Source organism: Diabrotica virgifera, chromosome 5 (genome assembly GCF_917563875.1).
Source record: "Diabrotica virgifera virgifera chromosome 5, PGI_DIABVI_V3a".
NCBI classification, from domain to species: Eukaryota; Metazoa; Arthropoda; class Insecta; order Coleoptera; family Chrysomelidae; genus Diabrotica; species Diabrotica virgifera.
The window spans coordinates 261,823,915-261,843,845 of NC_065447.1; the positions used below are offsets into that span (position 1 = coordinate 261,823,915).

Consider the following 19,931-nt stretch of genomic DNA (forward strand, 5'->3'; position numbering starts at 1 on the left):
TATTGAATATATTATTCAATAATTATAATTAGTCTCTAAATGGTGACTGCCGTATTTTAATGTTGTCTTTACACTTTATTTTTTATCAACTCAATATAATATTTTTTTATCCCAAGGATACATCGTGCATGAAACATTATTTGAAATGAAACCTAATCATAAATGGGTAACTTTGTGGATGTCCTAATAGACCTGGATCCCGCGTATCAAAAAAAAAATAATGTGTGTGTACTTTGTACGCACGTAAGAAGTTATACTTCTAAATATGATTTCAATGAAATAAATATACTTTCGGACAGTTTATTTGTATTTTATTTAAAGATTAAATTAATTTTTACTTACTACTTTCCAAAAATTTTTATTAAAACAATACCAAAAATTAAAAAAAGATTAGAAAACACCAGGATTCGAACCGGGGTCCTCTTGATCTCTAGTCCAACGCTCTACCACTGAGCTATACCCTTTTGTTTATCCGGGCTACAAGATTTCTCAGACATAGTGACAAACAGACGAAGTGAATTATAAATTACTTTAAATATTACTTATTATCTTATTCCCGAGGTAGACAAGTCCAAATACACAAAAATTATAATAATAGTTACCTATTTATGATATAAATGTTAGAAGTACAATTTTAAGGCACGTATGTGAAAGTTTCGTGTGAAAGATTCGCTTCGCTCATTCTGCAATTCACATGAGTGCCTTAAAAATGTACTTTTTAACACGTCCTTATATCATACAATATTTTTTCTACAAACGTCTTATATATCAACAATTATAATTTATTCATTCTCAATTACAGGACAATACGTACAAAAACTTTTACTTGAACTTGACTGACATTCCATTTTTATATTTTTCTTGACATTACATCAAAACTGCCTATATTGTCAATACGTAAATCAGAAAAACATCTACTTTTATTTTTGTATATTCTAACAAATTTTAATAGTTTTTTTCTACAAACGTGTTAAAAATGCAATAATACAGTTTAAATTAAATTTTAAAAAACCTTTTAAGCCACCTTTGAAATGAAATATAAATATTTTGACGTTTCACAATTTGACAATTCACTTTTAACTGCAGTGCCTTAAAAATTTGAAAGCACTGGCGCTTTAAAGTAACATTTTTAACGCTCCTATGGAATGCTATAAATTGCATTTTTAACACGTTTGTAGAAAAATATATTTAAAAACACTAATATATTCTTTCCACGCCTTTTCTGGACTGATACATACATAAATCTGGACCTCGGAGGTAAACTACACTATGTCATTTCGAGCAACTGTGTTTAGCGTGTGTTTGCAACAAAGTTTAGAGCACTTAGAATGTTAATAAAAATCTGATATATATCATAATGGGTTGATAGACAATACGTCTATATTTTAATGATAATATATAACCAATTTCTATAATCCAACTAATAAAACAAGTCGATTAAATAAACTTGTTCGAAAAACGCCATGTCGACATAGTGTAGTTTACCTCCGAGGTCCAGAAATTAAAACATTTAGTAACGAACTCCATACTGCCTGTGTGCGCATGCGCGCAGATTAATAAAATTTCACCCTCAATGAAATCGCGCCTAAAGAAGTATAACTTCAAAATGTTGATTAATAGCAAGCTGAAATTTTTTTAATAGCTTAACAGTGTCTATTCCGACAAACTTTTTTGTATGGGAACACTGAAACAGGGGAAGTTTTAATTGTGGAACAGGTTAAAAATGTGGAACGTCAGACTACGAAAACGTTTTATGTATTTTGTCGAACAGAACTTATAATTGATTTGTTACCATTGCATTAAACTCTCATGCAAAAATCAGACTGCTATTTACCACCAACTGGGCATTTTAATTAATGAAACACGAAGAACATGTTAAATGACAGGAATCATGTTGGTTCGTAATGGCAGTCTGATTTTTGCATGAGAGTTAAATGAAAGGGTAACAAATCAATTGAATATTCTGTACGACAAAATACATGGGACGTTTTCGTAATCTGACGTTCCAAATTTAATTTTAAACTGTTCCACAATTAAAACTTCCCCTGTTCCAGTGTTCCCGGACATCAAAGTTTGTCCGACTAGACACCGTTAAGGTGTAAACAAATTTTCAGCTTGCTATTAGTCAACTTTTTTTTTGGTACACGGCATCCAGGCCTATAGAGAGGTTGCTCGAGTTATTTCTTCCTTTAGAACTGAAATATAAAATAAAACATACGATCAAAATCACAACAAACATCAAAACGACGTCTATTGTCCAGACTTTGCATCAAATACTTGAAAAATCACTTCAGAATACTTCAATTTTGTCGGAAACAGTAGATTTGAAGCAAGTAAAAGATCAAGAGTATCAAAAAAAGCCCTAATTCAGATCCTAAAGAACGAAATAACCTAATTCTACGCTTGTTCTATTAATTTTCCCGTTGATTGGCCCTCTTCCATCTCGAATGGCAGTTCTCGTCTATGATAGTTAAGTCAGTGGATAGCCTCCCTTGGGCGTCCTAAGGGTTTTTTCACTATCCATATGCCAGCCCATTATTGACATTGGTATTTTTAATCTCTTGGACTACGTCGCTAGATCTAAATATTTGTTTGACCTCATTATTTTGTTCTCATTCGATACTAGTAGTACTCATTCGATACTGGTAATACCCATTCGAGTAGTAATAAGATCCAAGGATCTTTCTTCGAATTTATGTCTCAAAATATCTGAGTTTTCTTTCCATTGCTTTTGTCGGCGTCCACGTTTTACACCCATACATGAGCACTAGCCTAATCACTGTTTTATAAATCTTGATTAGATGAGATATTTAAAATTATTTCAAATTTATATGTTGTTATTATGTTACAGCTTGCCCTATAATACTTGTATCTCGTGTAGTTTGTATATTAATGAACATATATTTGGATTTTTTCTTTATTGACCATTAGGCAAGTTTTTTGCCTCTATGTCTAATTTATTGAAAGTTTTCTTTCCATTGGTGACGGTATTTATTACAATGTCAATGTCAGCCGCGTAGGCTAGTAGGAATTTTGGTCATTTATTCTCAGTAATTCTGTTCAAATTTGTGCTGCTCTTAGGTACTACTTTCTGCAGGATTATGTTAAAATGACAGCGCTTTTTCTTGTTTTAGTCCACTGTTTGTTTTCTTTATGAGTTTATTACCTATTCGGACTCTGGATCTATAGCCATTTACAAATATTTTAACGAGTTACTATTATATGGGTTGTTTCAAAGTTATTAGTTATATTTTTTCAGTTGCAGTTAGTCTTGATTATCTGATCTGATTCATTAGCTCCATCATCATCATCACTAGCTTGACAACATTTTATAGGCCTTAATCTGTTCCAGGATTCTTCTCCATTCCGATCTGTTTCGAACATTTTTGTCCAATTTTTTATTTCTAAGATTGTTGTATATTTTTCTATTTATTCTACGTATCTCAGTTTCATTCTACCTTCTGTTCTTTTTCCTATCGGAAATTGTTTGCTTATTTTGTTTAGATTTTCGCCTTCTTCCATTCTTTTCACATGTCCCACCTAACACAGCCATTATATTATAATGAATGATACGGTATCCGGATCCTGGTCAATTTTCCATCTTCATCTTGTTTTAAAGTTGTATCTTCTTCGAACAATTCCATTTTATGTATTTTGTACTCTTGTATATGTATCGCAAGTTTTAGACCTACCTGGTGCAGTGTTGCTTCTAGTGTACGTCTCAGTCTGTAGGTAGTTATTGGTTCCTCTTTCCATGCTTTTAATTATTTCTGCCGTAATTTTATTATGTCCAAGAGCCTTTTCATTTTTTAGTTTTCTTCTTGCCATCTATTAATTCCTCATACTATATTTTATGTAATATATTCTTCAGTATCGCTTTTTTCTCTTGGCGATTCTGTAGTGTTTTTTGTTTCCGTCCGTAAAAATTTTTGGAAATAACCTTTCCATCTCTTCATTACTGTCTTCTATCTACTTTTAATATATCCCCATTATCGTTCTTTATCGACGTTACTGCATTATTTTATTACTTTTTAGACGTTTTCTAACCTTAGAGAATAGTTTTTGGTTGCTCCTGGTGTCTTCTTCTAGTTTATTTCCAAAATCTTTTCAGAATCGTTGTTTCTCCTAGTTTCTTATTTCTACTTCTTCATTAACTGCTTAAACATATTTCTTGGCTATTATTTTATTTTTCAATTATCATGTTTTATTATGCCACTTTTATCGTCTTTTATTATTTTAATTTTCTTTTTTGTTATTAGCACATTAGTATATAATGGTTGTTTATTTCGTATAAAGTTAATAATAATAGATCAAAAGTGTGCAAAAATAGAAATTTTAAAACAATGGAATATATTTTTATAAACATCGCGGTAAGATTGTATCACTACGATCATATTTAGTAAATTTTAACCCTTCTTGTTTGAAGTTTGTATATAGGTTTTATTAATGTTTAGTTGACATTCCGGCACTTGCTCCAATTATTGTAACCCGCCAATGGTCTTCTGGTGCAGTCCGTGTCGTGATGTAGTGGATAGATTACTCGGCATGTAACCTAGACGTTGAGAAATTACTTCTACGGTCAATATAAAAATAATTGTTATTTTATGCAATTGTCTTGTGCGGAGCATCCAAGTCTTCGTATGTGCGGAGCTGCCAACTGTAACAATGAGACAGCCGATTGTGAGATCCAAACGTGAAGCCATCAAATGTGAGTGGCAGTGGCAGCCCAACGCTGTCTATCGTTTGTGCTAAGCAGATTTTATTCGATGAGGCAGATCCGGCGCTAAATGGAAAGTGCAGCAACTGGACCGTGAGATTGAGGCCTGTCAAATTGCTGTCAGGCGTCAATTAGAATACCCTAGCGGGTAAATACATGTTGGTGTTATAATCATAATTTATCTATCTTGCATTTATTTTGTTAAAATTAGACCAATAAATGTTAATACGTGTCTACGTATGTATCTTTTAGTTACACATCATAAAAAATTAAGAAAAAAAAAAGAATGTGTGTGTACTTTGTACGCACGTAAGAAGATATTCTTCTATTATATAGGTAATTTCAACGAAGTAAATATACTTAACAGGTTATTTGTATTTTATTTAAAAATTAAACTAACTTTCTTATCTACCACTTTTAAAAAATTTTTATTAAAACAACCAAAAATAAAAAAAAATATGAATCACCCAGGATTTGAATCCGCGTCATTCCAATCACGGAGCTAACGCCCTACCAACTACACCAGCGAGGTCCTTCTAATTGACATGTAAGTTTTGGATATAATTACACAACACGGCGACAAGTAGTGTAAAAATGTTATGTAGTGTAAAATAATTATTTTACTACAGAGAAACACAAATCCAAAAACACAAGAATTATAATAAATAATACATTTACTAAAAACACTAATATATTCTTTTAACGACTCATTTGCACGGATACAGATACATAAATACCTATCTTGAAAGATTAGCAAGGAACTACTTACTGTCTGTGTGCGCAGGCGCGCAGATTTATGTACAATTTTACCCTCAATAGAATCGCGCCTAAAGAAGAATATCTTCAAAAACATTTTTTCAAAAACATTTTTAAAAATGTCAGGGGCACCCCCTTTTTACTTAGATTGGTCGGACCAACTCAGAAACCTTCCGGGAATCATCCACAACAATTTTGCTTAAGGTCATAATACTCGTATGATAAATGCATAGTTTACAATTCTATAAAGGACATATCTCTACCTCTACTTCTACTTTTGTCACAATCCTGACGAAGAATAACGCTAGAAAGTGTTCAGACCACAGGACTATATAGCATTGATGAGCCACATATTGAAAGTATTTTGAAAATTAATTTACAAATGAATATTTAATAAATTAGAAAAGGACATTGGAGTTAGACATTCAAATTATACAACAAGTAATGACTTTCAAATGTCTGGGAATTAATTTATCAGCCGACAACAATATCGAAGAAGAGGTAAAAGACCAAATAATTAAAGCCAGTAGAACAGCCGGATGCCTAAACGACACAATTTGGAAAAACAAACACCTAAGATTGGAAACAAAGGCCCGAATATATGTCAGTTATTAGACCAGTTATGACTTACACGGCCGAAACAAGACCAGATACAAGCAAATTTCGAAGACATTTGGAAACCAACGAAATGAAGATCTTAAGAAGGATTGCTGGAAAAGGACTAAAGGATAGGGTAAAAAGTGAGGAAATCAGACGCATATGTGGGGTAGACAATATAAATACCTGGGTAAATAACAGAAAAGAAGAGTGGAATGAGCACATAAGCAGGATGTCTGAATCAAGGTTAGTAAGAATAGCCAGGGACAAATCACCGTTAGGCAGGAGAAGTATAGGACGCCCAAAGATAAATGGAATGACAACTTAGGGGCAGAATGAAAGGCACCGTTGAAGAAAAACAGGCAGTACGGCCTATATAAAAGAAGAAGAAGAAGAAGAAGAAGAAGAAGAAAAAGACATAAGTACCACACAGTTTAGATTCGGAAGTGGTCTGGGAACACGGAAAGCTTTGTTTGGTCTGAGCGTGTTAATGCAGAGATGTTTGGATGTAATCCAAGACCTCTATGTAGGCTTCATAGGTTTTGAGAACGCCTTCGATAAAGTCAGACACAAAAAACTGTATGAAATCCTAAGAAGTAAAAACATCACCAGTCGCGACATTAACATCATATCCAGGTTGTACTCGGACAAACAGCAAAAATCAAGGTTGATAATGAGTTAACCAAAGACATTGAGATTCGTCGAGGTGTGAGTCAGGGTTGTGTGCTTTCTCCACTACTATTCAATATATATAGCGAAACAATATGTCAGGAAGCGCACCTAGATCAAAGCGTTGGTATGAACATTAACGGAGAATTAATTTACAATATACGATACGCTGATGGCACTCTAATAGTAGCAGATACTCTAACACATTTACAGTATTTGCTGGAAAACATAAACACTCATAATACCAACACTCATAAGTATGGTTTAAAATTGAACATCAAAAAGACTAAATTTATTATTGTAACAAAGAAGCTATACACCAATGTGAATATAACCATATATAATAAGCAAGTTGAAAGAATTACGTCACACAAATATTTAGGTGTTTGGTTCACTGATACTAATGACCAGACAAAAGAAATTAAGAGGCGAATAGAAATATCGAGACAATAATTTATTAAATGAAAAGTTCCTATGCTGCTGCGACATAAATTTGAAATTAAGAAGGAGAATGTTAAGGTGCTATGTTTTCTCCGTTCTGATGTACAGCATGGAAGCTTGGACACTAAAAAAGATAAACATTAAAAACATTGAGGCCTTCGAGATGTGGTGCTACAGGAGAATGTGGAAAATACCTTAGACAGAGAGACTAACAAATCAAGATGTTTTGATGAAGATGGGTAAGGAATACGAAGTTATAAAAAAAACATACAAACGAGAAAACTGGAATATTTAGGCCACATAATTAGAAACAAAAAGTACTCCCCGTTAAGAGGAAACAGTAGCGATCAACAGGTAGCGAAAACGCGTTCCAAGATTGCGGCTGTAATTTTGAATATTTTTTCGAGATATTTGGCACACGTATTCGTAATATAATAAAGAATGGCGGTACAGAGCCCAATTTGAAAAATATATTAATATGTGGAAATTACTCTGTAATTAATTACAATATTAAAAAAACGAGCCTGTACCGCCATTAAGAAGAACAAAAAAATACACTTTCTTCAAATAAACTTTTTTATCCGATGCCTAGATTTTGTGTCATGTTGGAACTACTAATGAAATAAAAAATTTTAGTAGTTCCAAAATGACACAAAATCTAGGCATCGGATAAAAAAGTTTATTTGAAGAAAGTGTATTTTTTGTTCTTCTTAATGGCGTTACAGGCTCGTTTTTTTAATATTGTATTTAATTACAGAGTAATTTCCATATATTAATATATTTTTCAAATTGGGCTCTGTACCGCCATTCTTTATTTTATTACGAATACGTGTGCCAAATATCTCGAAAAAATATTCAAAATTACAGCCGCAATCTTGGAACGCGTTTTTGCTACCTGTTGATCACTACTGTTTACTCTTAAGGCTGATAATCCAAGGAGAAATCTCGGGAAAGAGAAATGTGGGACGTAAGAGGATTTCCTGGTTTCAAAATTTAAGGGAGTGGTATGGGTGCAGTTCAATACAATTGTTCAGAGCTGCAGCCAAAAAAGTTAAGATTTCTGTAGTTATAGCCAACCTTTGATAGGAGACGATTTTGTAAGAAGAAGATAGGACATATACATAAACATTTATTTTTATTTATATACATTTATCTTATAGAGACGAGTATACAAGATTTTAATAATACCAATAAGCCTTACCAGACTTTTGTCGTTGGTTACATGTATGTGTACAATGCGGATTGCAATGGTATTGGCCTAGTCTATCACTATTATTTGAAATTGCAGACCGATCTTTTAAGTGAACCTTTTGTATAGAAGTCTCACCTTTTTGAACAGCTGAAGAATGTGCAAATTTTTTAGGAGGTAGTAGTTCTCTAAACTCTTCACGAATACGTTTAATTTCTTGTTCTTTTTTGTTGATTCTACGTAGTAAGTCCCTTAGTTTCGCATCCTTGTCTTTCGAAGATAATTGTCCTAAAATTTGTGACGCATCTTCTCCAAAACTTGATTCATATTTTTTCATAATCCTACTATTTTCACACATAAAATTTGCTAAACTATTCCAAAAAGCATCTTCATTTTCTAATGGTATATTTCTCATTGCCTGTTCTTTTCTTAAAATGTCACAGGTACATGATGTCTCACTAAATGTAGAACTTTCTTTTTCGTGTAATGGTAAAGGTAACTGTTCTTCTATAGGCTTGAATAACCGTTTAGATATCTGTTTATCTTTTGGGGTAGATGCATAAGTTTGTGTTTGTTTTTTGATAGGTGTAAAATAATCTGTATCTTTCTTTTCATTATGTTTGTTAGTTTTTTCGAAATTTGCTTTAGGATTTTCTTTTAAAGTTCCTTTATATCCTTCGGAATCTGAATATTCTTGATAAACTTCCTCTTCATAGTATTGACCACTTTCATATGAGTGTTGCCCAGGTTGGTTTAGCAATTTCTTATCTGGTTTTTGGTACCTTTCTTTAGGATTTTCTTTTAAAGTTCCTTTATATCCTTGGGCATCTGAATATTCTTGATAAACTTCCTCTTCATAATATTGACCACTCTCATATAATGGTTTCCCAGGTTGGTTTACCAATTTCTTATCTGACTCTTGGTAAGTAAAATTTGGATCGTCACGACTCTGGTCTACAGTGTATAAACTAAAATAAAGCTCATCTTCCTTTTGGTTACTAGAAGTGTTGTATTGAGTATCGTCATGAGTTTTAAATTGCCTGTCTTTTTGTGTTACTCCGTGAAGTTCTGTTATATTTGCTCTATATTGTAAATTTCTTGTTCTGCAAATTGATGCTGCAGGACAGTCATCTGGATTAACTCTCCTGCTGTAAGCACAGATCAGTTCCACGGGGCAGTCATCTGGATTAGTTTTCATTTTATTTTAAATAGAAGTTTGTTCTGCAGGACTTTGATTACGATTATTTTCCATTTTAATGTAAATACGTTTAATTTTGCAATTTTAACAACGAACTGCCAATGTCTCAGTACTGACAGTATTGACAGTTCGTTAAATTTTATACACTTCTTAATAATATAAACATGTCACTGTCATTATTAATCTATCATTATTTATTATTCCATATCACCGGATAGATACTGTATACTTAGGTACCTACCTAGAATGCGCAAGTGGCCTTAGGTACCTAAAAATGGCAAAAAAATCGGTAGGTTTAAATGAAATTGTATAAAAAAATTGAGAGCGATATGAGAAACTGCTTGGTTCATGTTTGTAGAGACTACGCAGAATCCTTCCACTTACGTATACCCACAACTTCCGAAAAACATTCTACATAATATATTTTTTTATTTACCTAATGCGCCGACAACTAATGGACATTACTTTGCAAAGTCAACGTCATTGTCTTTGCAAAGAGACGCTAATGTATTTGATTATTACGTTAGTCGATTTTATTCCTCAAGCCGTTTAAGAATAAACCGTGCTGACTTTACTGCACATTTAGCTATAATGGGATCCTTATCAACTCTTTTTGTGCATGTGATAACTCTATGACAGACATAAATCATAAAATATTTAACTGTGAACTTAATAAATACTCTACAAAAGTACTAATTGCTAGACTTCAAGAGCATATTATAAGTTTACCGCTAAATATTTCACACATATCTACTGAAGCCTCATTTACATTAATTTGGTTTACTTACTGAAAGTACTTGCGGTCATTAGACTTGCCTTGTGTAAACAACAAAGAAGTGCTACTCAGTGCATAGTGCTAGCAGAATAAGCTATATGTAAACTTTATAGATTTCGAGAAAGCGTTTGGTCGTGTAGATCGCAAAACATTATAAAAATTACTAGAGAAATACGGAATGCCTCTCAATTATATCAGAATTATAAAACTGTTCTACGATGGCTCCACAGCACGCATAGTCTAAGAAGGGAAGTTAACAGAACAAATAGGTATTTTCTACTGTCTTCAACATAACCATGTAGTTTGAAGCCAAGATGAATACTCCATTATGGTTTAATTACACTTTATTTTTGTAACATCGACCTATTATCACTCTCGATGTAGCCGAAATGGCTAATTTTTTTATACTGGTAAGGTCATTGGACCTACCACAGTAGCTAGTTTCAACTACTTTGGATCTGGAGCTTTAACCTGATGATGGACTGATTAGTCCGAAAAAGTTTGTTTGTATTGTACTAGTAATGTACCCACTTTAAGTCTTTTAAGTTTGTTTTAATAGAAATATGCTTTATTGTCACTGAAATTTTTTACAATTTTATGGACAAAGCTTACATACAGTCAAAAGAAAAACATAATATAAATAACAAATAACAACTACAATTTACTAAAATTAGATAAATCGTCAATAATGTACAGTATAAGATATAAAAGCCAAGACAAAAACAATTTATTGCAAAATATATATAAATTGCAAATTACAACAAATAAAATAAAATAGATACAACAAATAAAATAAAATAGGTACAACATAAGGAACTGACAAGTTTACGCTACTGCGTATGGAACCCAATTTTCTTAGTTATTCATTAAGAAATTCTTCTATTGAATAATATGGTCTTTTGGATAGATAGGCTTTTGTCATTATACGGAACTTAGGGAAAGATGTTGCAGATTTAAGTTGTAACGGAAGATGATTGTACAGTTTCTTTGCGGAATATAATATAGATTTCTTTACTAACTCAGTGGATGGAATCGGTAAATAAATATCAAAGATTGAATTTCTGGTGGAGTAAAGATGATTGGGCCTTGATGGAAAGACATGAAGGTATTTACGAATTAAACAAACTGTTTCTAGAATATATAAAGATGGAAGTGTTAAAATTTCGTGATCTCTGAAGTAACTTCTGCAATGTGTAGATCTTCTGAGGCCAAACAAATATCTTATTGCTCTTTTTTGCAATCTAAAAATGACATCAAATTGATCAGCTGTACTAGAACCCCAAAAAGGAAGACCATATCGAAGATGAGACTCGAACAACGAAAAATATGTTATTTTAGAAGATGCTAAATTGAGTTCCCTTGAGACAGATCGTATTGCATAGCAAGCTGAGGCGAGTTTCTTACTTAACGAATCGATATGAAGGGACCATTTGAGGTTGCTGTCTAAAAAAATACCAAGAAATTTTACAGAATCAACGGTACTGATCTGGCTGTTATTAAGAGGCAAAGGTTGAAGAGCTCCTTTATAGGATAATGCTACTGTTTTATTTACGTTAAAAGAGAGTAAATTAGAGTCAGACCAGATCTTTATCGTCAGTAGATCCGAAGTTATAGTTTCGTGCAGAGATGCAATAGTTGAGTTGCTCCAAGTGATACTGGTATCATCAGCAAAAAGAAAAAATTTTCCATTGATTTTTAAATTAGTGATGTCATTTATAAAGATAAGGAACAGTATAGGACCCAATACTGAACCTTGTGGTACTCCACAAGATTTTTACTTCTTTAGTAAATAGATATTTGTACAGGAGTAAGGCACGGCTGTGTGCCCTCTCCTACCTAATTCCTGATAGTAATCGACTCGATCATGTCTAAGGCTACTAATAGTAATAAGACTCGAATTAGATAGAATGTTATTTGCAGATGATATATTATGCCTTTTATCATAAAAAGAGACAACACATGCAACGCAAAACTGAAAAAGTAGCAGAGACAGGGAAGAAGGTCGGACTTAATATAAACATCAGAAAAACTGAGATAATGAAAATAAATACACCAAGAGAAACGGGAATATCACTGGAAGGCACGGAATTTAACTACTTGGGCAGTATCTTGAACCACATAGGAGGGACGGAGGAGGACGTAAAACGGAGAATAGGAATAGCTCAAAACGCATTTTATATGCTAAGGAAAATGTGGTCTTCACATCAGATGACAAGTAAAACCAAGATACGATTATTCAACAGCAACGTGAAGACTGTGCTACTATACGGAGCAGAAACTTGGAAAGTGTCAAGAAAATGTATCGGGCTGATGCAGGTATTCATAAATAAATGCCTAAGGAAGATTCTTAACATGTACTGGCCAAACCGAATATGAGACCAGTAGTTATGGACAAGAACTAACCAGGAACCTATATCTAAGACAATATGTAAAAGGAAACGAAGTTGGATGTGGCACACGCTAATAGACCTGACAAAGACATAGCGAGACAAGCCCTAGAATACACACCACATGGAAAGAGAAGACCAGGTAGACCAGTAGATACTAATGCTATTGGGAAAATCTGGGCAGAAATACAGATCAGTGCAAAGGATAGGGCAGCATGGAGGCAGACAGTTGACGCCCTATGCTGAAACATGCCCAAAAGAGGGTGACATTTGTATCACATGAAAAGGGAATAGAATTTTGACAAGACGTTGATATGTCATATAAGGGGATGGGGGATGTTACACAATGAAGAACATGGCCTAGTAGCTCAGAATTGGAAGAGATTTGTGGGTGGATATTTAAGGGACGTTAATAGTATACTCTTATTAGCTTAGAAAAATAAAAAATTAGAAAAATCAAAATAAGGATGTTAAATAAAAAAATATAATATTGGGCGCTACTGGTTACCTTAAGGGAACCAAAAAAAACATAGTCAAATAAAAAATATATAAAATACTTTAAATTTACAGCAAATATGGCGTGAGTTACCTTGTTTACTCTATACTATACTCAGCTAATTATTTACTGTTCTTACGATTCAAGAGAGAAGGAAAAAAAATAAGATTGTATTTAGCAAATTAAACATTATTTATTAAAACAAAAAAATGAATCTAAATTTGTGATCTCTTATGGTCTACAAATAGAAATCATAATTACCAAAAGAAATAAAATAGAAAGTTTACATAATATACCTTGTTTATCAGTCCTTTTCTTCTTGGTGGTTGTTAAGTCCAAGACGCGATTTCACTTCACTAAAGTCACAAAATTGATACAAAAAAAGTACATCAGGTTATCCATAGTTCATTAAAAAAAAACTCCATAGTTCATTAGAAAAACTCCATAATTCATCAAAAAACTTTTATGGAAAAATGCAGCATTTTCAAAATAAATTAGCACTTACTCGAACAAAAATATTTAAAAAAAGAATTAGTTATCTAGTTCATTAAGGTACTAGTACACTTTAGAAGACCAAAAATAAGCATTTTTTCAAGATTTTTTTTCTCAGAATCTTTATTAAAAATGAATATAAAACCTTTTACATATTAATATCTAACTCTTAGAGAATGCAAAAAATATATCCTCTTTCATTTATGCACGTTCACTAATATTGTAGAGGGCGCCAAAGTCGAGGCCTCGAAAAAAACTAGTTCCGATGGCGGACAGTTAATCTCAGGATTGGGATTTCTGAAACAAAAAAATCGTACGGCATTTGAAAAAGAAAGGTTGCCTACGTGACAATCTACCACCGGTATTGAAAAATCCTGCCAAAAAAAGATTTTACGGAAATTTGAAAAAATTTCGTAAAAAAATCGCCCGTTTTTCTTCAGTTTTTCATGGTTAAAAAATATTTATTTTTTATTTTTTGGTCAAATTGTGGTAAATTGTCACGTAAGAAACTTTCCTTGTTCAAATGCAGTACGATTTTTTTGTTTCAGGTATCCCAATCCTGAGATTAACTGTCCGCCATCATTTTTCGAGGCCTCGAATTTGCGCCCTCTACAATATTAGTGTACGTGCATACATGAAAAAAGATATATTTTTTGTACTCTCTAAGAGTTAGATATTAATATGTAAAAAGTTTTATGTTCATTTTTAATAAAGATTCTGAGAAAAAAATTCTTGAAAAAATGATTATTTTTGGTCTTATAAAGTGTACTAGTACCTTAACGGAAACAAAAAAATACTAGCAAACTTTAGGCTTAAATTGGGATGTTGAACTAGTAACATCAAAAGAAAACTTCTTAACTTCTGCTTGCATATAAAAAAACATGGTAGCAATAGTGGTACAAAAATATCGCGTTCGCTTAAAAACAGCTGAACGCAGTGGACTGCAGCTTGCTTAGGTCATATTAGGACAAACACTAACTAAACACAAAAACTTCTGCAATAAAATTGCAAAAAACTTAACTGGAACTGCACTAAAATTTTGCCGGTAACCGTATATTGGCGGCCCGAGGCACCGGCAAGATCTTCTTGTCGATAGCTTTTACTCCTGAACTCGATGACAGCCCTAATGGAACTAAATCTTCTCTCCTCAGACTCTAACCAAAACGCTCTCTCAAAATCAGAAGTTTACACTCCCCTCGACAATCCAACAACCAATTCAGATTCAAAACATGCAATGAATCAAATCTTTGCCAATAAGTTGGCGAGAAAATGATAATAAGAGCACGCTACTGAGGCGGTAATCTTTCTTCGTAATCAATCACAAAAAAATTAAACAAGCAGGTCTCAATACTTCGTACCACCACAAAAAAAACGCTGACCTGGACGTATTCACAGCTAAGGCCCGTTCTCATATGCGTCATCAAAAAGAACACTTGTTGTTTATCAAACTTTGGAGCTCTTATCGTTATAAGACAAACATTTCTCACAGTCTCAAAGTCGGTAGCGGCAGTAATCTGAGTCTAATGAGTACCATTTATCAACGAAATTCTAGACTTTCGTCTCGGGAAACCATTAAAAAATCAGATAATCCAATACTATGAAGAACGAAAAATACACAATATTTAACATTGTGAGAAAAACGAACTACGTAATACTCTGAAACACAACGCATGATTAACGAACTTAGTATACAGGATGGAGCAAAAATATAATGACTTTTGGACCGTTATAATGCTCCGCATGGAATGAAGAGGAATAAGTAAGCAACTCAGATGACTTCTTCTCCGCCTTCTTTCAGCATATCTGTCAGAATTCCATCGCTACCCACTGCTATATTTCTTTTCATTATTTTTATTATTTCGCACACTCATAGTACATACAAATTTAACTCCTGAAGCCGGCCCTGTTCTGATTTAAAACTTGCCACTCGATGATGCCTTCTTGTATCGAAAGCGAAAATTTCCTTTTTAGTATCGCCGTCATTGCCATTTCAACTTCAGTGTTCAGTGGGAAAGGTAATAATTGCAAATTGAATGGAATCCACTTAGAACTTAATAACAATGTTTTAAGTTTGTTGTAATCGGCGATGGAATAATTTGTCTTTCGACATATGGCATATGGGCAAAATTAAAAGACTAAAATTGAATTAAAGCTCATTGTGAGAAGCATCATCGAAGGCAATTATTTAGTGGAATCTCAAGTTCATTATTTGTATTCTTTTTTAAGATGTTGTTTAAAGATTTTAGCAATAACAACTAATTATACAAGTTAAAAAAACTCGATCCGTAATAAGTAAATATTATCGAAAAGAAGTTAAGGTAGGAATGCCCTTTCAACGACAGGAAATGAGAGAAACATAATTAAAACGATGTAGCTATATTAGTATGTAGGCCGAGCCACCAAGTCGTTGATTACGTATGCCTTGCCTTGCCAGGTCATTGAAGTCAGAAAATCAAATGTCTGTGTTTAAATTATTTTATGGTACGGATTATGATATTTACTTATATTCTATTGAACAAGAAATTAACAAAGTAGAAAAAGTAGGGAAGAAGCAAAAATAATATATTTTATTTTTTGTAAAAAAAAAAGTGTATCTTCTAATGAAGTATATTTTGTTTCAGGTCTGCAAACTATCACAACGCATCAGGTAACTGCGAGCTCTCCAAAATGGATCGCATAACCGTAGCAGGTAGCACATCGTTCCAACCAGCTGATGGAGTGGAGTACATGGAGAATAACTGCATCGAGGAGCCTACCAAACTTTGCGAATTCAAGAAACTGAGCGGCAGAATCTTAAAAACGGTCGACTCTGTATACCAGGATGTTGGATCTGTAGATGAATGTAGGGAACTCTGCTTGAACAGCCCTTACAGATGCCACTCCTACGACTACGGTGACACCGGTGAAATGGTCTGCAGATTGAGCCATCACTCCAGAGCTACTTTGTCTGATATCCAGGTAATGTGTTCAAATATTATAGTACAACTGATAAGCTTTAGAATTCCGTTGGTGGGTTTTATTAAATTATTGAATTTTTGCATAATAGGACGAAATTTTAAAAACTCTTAAAGACGAGAAACCTCTTTTTATTCCTTAAACCCTTGTCAGAGCGTGGTGTCAAGCTAAATATTGATAACATCCTGTGTTTATTGCCTGCAATCTTGTACCAGATGAATGACTTCATGTAGGGATTTTCCAACCAGAGTATTTATTTGTACTGCCCATCGTGTTAGAAATCTTCCTTTCTTCCTTTCATTATTTGTATAAAAAATAGGTTGACCAAATGTCTACATAGAAAATTTTAGCCTGCATTATTTCATCAAAAAAACGGAAAAAAGATATTATGATTTATAATTTGTCTTGCTTGCACCAAAAATTTTATAGATTGCAAAAACACTTCTTACCGGCATACTGCAACTTCCATCTCTGAAGAATAACTTCTGCATACTATCACCTAATAACACTACTGCCAAAGATATATTATTTGAACTCTAAAGATGTTTTCAAACTACAAATCTGGTAACGACAGGCAGAAAACTCCATCGGCCGGTCTCCTCGTTGACCAGGCGAGAAGTAAATCTCGGAAAACGATTATTTTTTAACGATCCAACTCTAAAAGGGTTTTAGTTATTGTACGATTTAATTAGACCAATAAAAACAAAGTTCTTATAGCCACTCATGATTTCTTTTCGTCTGATATTCTAAAACGCAAAACGTCTAATAATTAAAGGATCAATACAGATTTTTTATGATAGACAGGGTGGCATAAAAGTTATCTTTTCCATAACCGTTAGATTTAATAAAAATCAGACCTTAACATAAAAATTGTATTAATATTAACATATATAGTCCGTCCGCTATAACTTTTCCCACGCGGTACGATTCATTTTCAATCAAATTAAGTCAAAACAGAAAGTAAAACGTACGCCGATGTTCGCCGTGTAGTATATAGTATACAGTATACACAATGTATATACACATCGACGTTCGTTTCAATTTATGTTTTGACTTAATTTGATTGAAAATGAATCGTACCGCATGGGAAAAGTTATAGCGGACGGACTATATATAGCTTGTCACATGCATGCTCTGCCAAAAAGTTTTATCTCAATTACAATCAAGATGATGTTTCTATTAATCGTTTTATGGTTCGCAGGATCCTTACCTAGAAGTACCAGAAGCCGCCACTTACGAACTGAGCTCCTGCTACAACGTAAGCATCGACTGTAGATCAGGAGACATGATCGCCAGAATCCAAACCAGCAAGCTCTTCGACGGCAAGATATACGCCAAGGGAAGTCCAAACTCGTGCGTCAGGGATGTCAACAATAGCCTAGAATTCGAACTCAATATGCCATATGATAACCTGGAATGCAACGTGAGGAAAAACGGTTTAGGAAGGTATATCAATGACGTAGTCATCCAACACCACGATAAGATCGTAACCAGCAGCGATTTGGGATTAGCTGTGACCTGCCAGTACGACTTGACCAATAAGAGTGTGACCAATGAAGTTGATTTGGGTGTTCATGGTGATATCACTCCAGGTAGGTCAATTTATATAGTATTAATTTTATTCAGGCCTTTTAGGCTCATAGCTTGACAAGTGTTCTCCATTCTTTACGATCCTTAGTTTTGCGTGTCCAATTTGTAACTACATTTGTAAACACCTTTCTCGATATAATATGTTATCGGTTTACAACGTTCTCCGTCTTCCGATACCCGTTCTCCATTCCTCTCTGTCCGCACATTGATCTACTTGCAGACCTCTTTCATCCAAGGCTTTGTTTATTTCTGCCTGCCAACTTTTCCTCGGTCTACCTCTTCTTCTTCTACCTTGCGGTCTCCAGTTTTGTACTTGTTTTGGAGGTCACCTATCTCCTTAAGGTCGTTAAAAGGAAATAATACGGAATAATAATAGGAAATTGTCATGGGACATCTTCTTGTATATTATTTGTAAATAATTACACAATGTACGTATATAATATTATTACATATTTTAGAAAAATGGGTAGTTAAAAAAAATTGCTTACAAGTGTCACACTGGTATCTTCTTTCGTATGCATATTTTATTGCAGAAAAGTACATAGTTACCCAATTTTTTATCTTACATATGTTTTGTCTAGTAATCAATGACCATTAACTAAAGCATTAAAACGCCCTATACGCCTATCACCACTGCCATGAATTATAGACCTAGATTCTCATTCGTTCCATATCGTCTACTGAATACTATCATTACATTATTACTGTCCCTAATCAACTCATATCGAATACCTGCATGGTAGATGTCAATTCTATCCGGATGAAAGAGAGCGCGTCGAAAAGAACGTCCTCCAAGGTACCTGTAGCCCAGTAAATGAACGTGAAATACGGTGATACCCAGTCATTTTTCGTGTTACCACCGAATTACATCAAAATTTGGATTTAGGTTCCTATTACCATCTACTTCACTTTTGGAGTTGAGGTCAGGTTGCTTTTACTTGGGGGGTGAAAGCCACCACCACTTCTCGGGGGGTGAAAAACATACATTTAAAATGTCGGTAGTTCAAAAATGGATTGATTGACTAATTCTACGCAAATTTGGTTCTATACAGTTTTTTTACTTTTCTTGATATTTGCTAGTGAAAATGTTTAATTTTCAACAAAACACGTTTTCTGACGGTTCCCCTCAAATAACTCAAAAATTCTTGATTATTGGTATTTTATCGAAAAAATATTCTTGTAGTATATAGTACCTATATGCGAAATGAAAACAAAAAAAATGGTGTATTAGTGAAGTATATGGATCCAGTAGAAGCAAAGATGTAGCTCATGAAAAATAGGTGCGTCAAATTCACAATCGAATGTTTCAACCAAAAACCAAATGAAATAACCAAAAAATGAAGCACTCTTTGGGGAAAGCTCATCAAAACTTTTAAAGTGTTTACAAAAGCTGTATTTTTGTATTTTATAAAGGTTTCTAGTATCAAAATTAAGCAAATTACGCTCAAAATAAAGTTGATCCCCGTTTTTTTTTTGGTAAAAATATCGTGAAAATTTCCCCCTAATTAGCACCCCAAATAAAACTAATCGTTATCGCTTTACAATTTACTTTATAGGTGTATTACTAGGTATTTATATGATCTGATCTGTAAGTTTGACTGTAGAGTTCGAAGTGCTTATTTTTGAAAAAATTTGGTTTTATAGTAACAATATTTTTTTTAAATTCCTT

At 33.5% G+C, this 19,931-nt stretch overlaps 1 protein-coding gene and 1 non-coding gene across 3 annotated transcripts in view; one reads left to right on the forward strand and one right to left on the reverse strand.

Moving 5' to 3' along the window:
* The window catches only part of LOC114329670 (uncharacterized), a 634,276-nt gene that overhangs the window by 603,747 nt on the left and 10,598 nt on the right, over positions 1–19,931 (forward strand). For both annotated transcript variants that reach the window (XM_028278866.2, XM_028278860.2), the window contains 2 exons: positions 16,339–16,675; positions 17,874–18,264. In XM_028278866.2, coding sequence (XP_028134667.1) covers positions 16,339–16,675; positions 17,874–18,264 — 728 coding nt within the window. The remainder of the gene's footprint in view (positions 1–16,338; positions 16,676–17,873; positions 18,265–19,931) is intronic.
* On the reverse strand, positions 393–464 carry Trnas-aga (transfer RNA serine (anticodon AGA)). Its single transcript has one exon. It is a non-coding gene; the product is annotated as a tRNA-Ser (tRNA).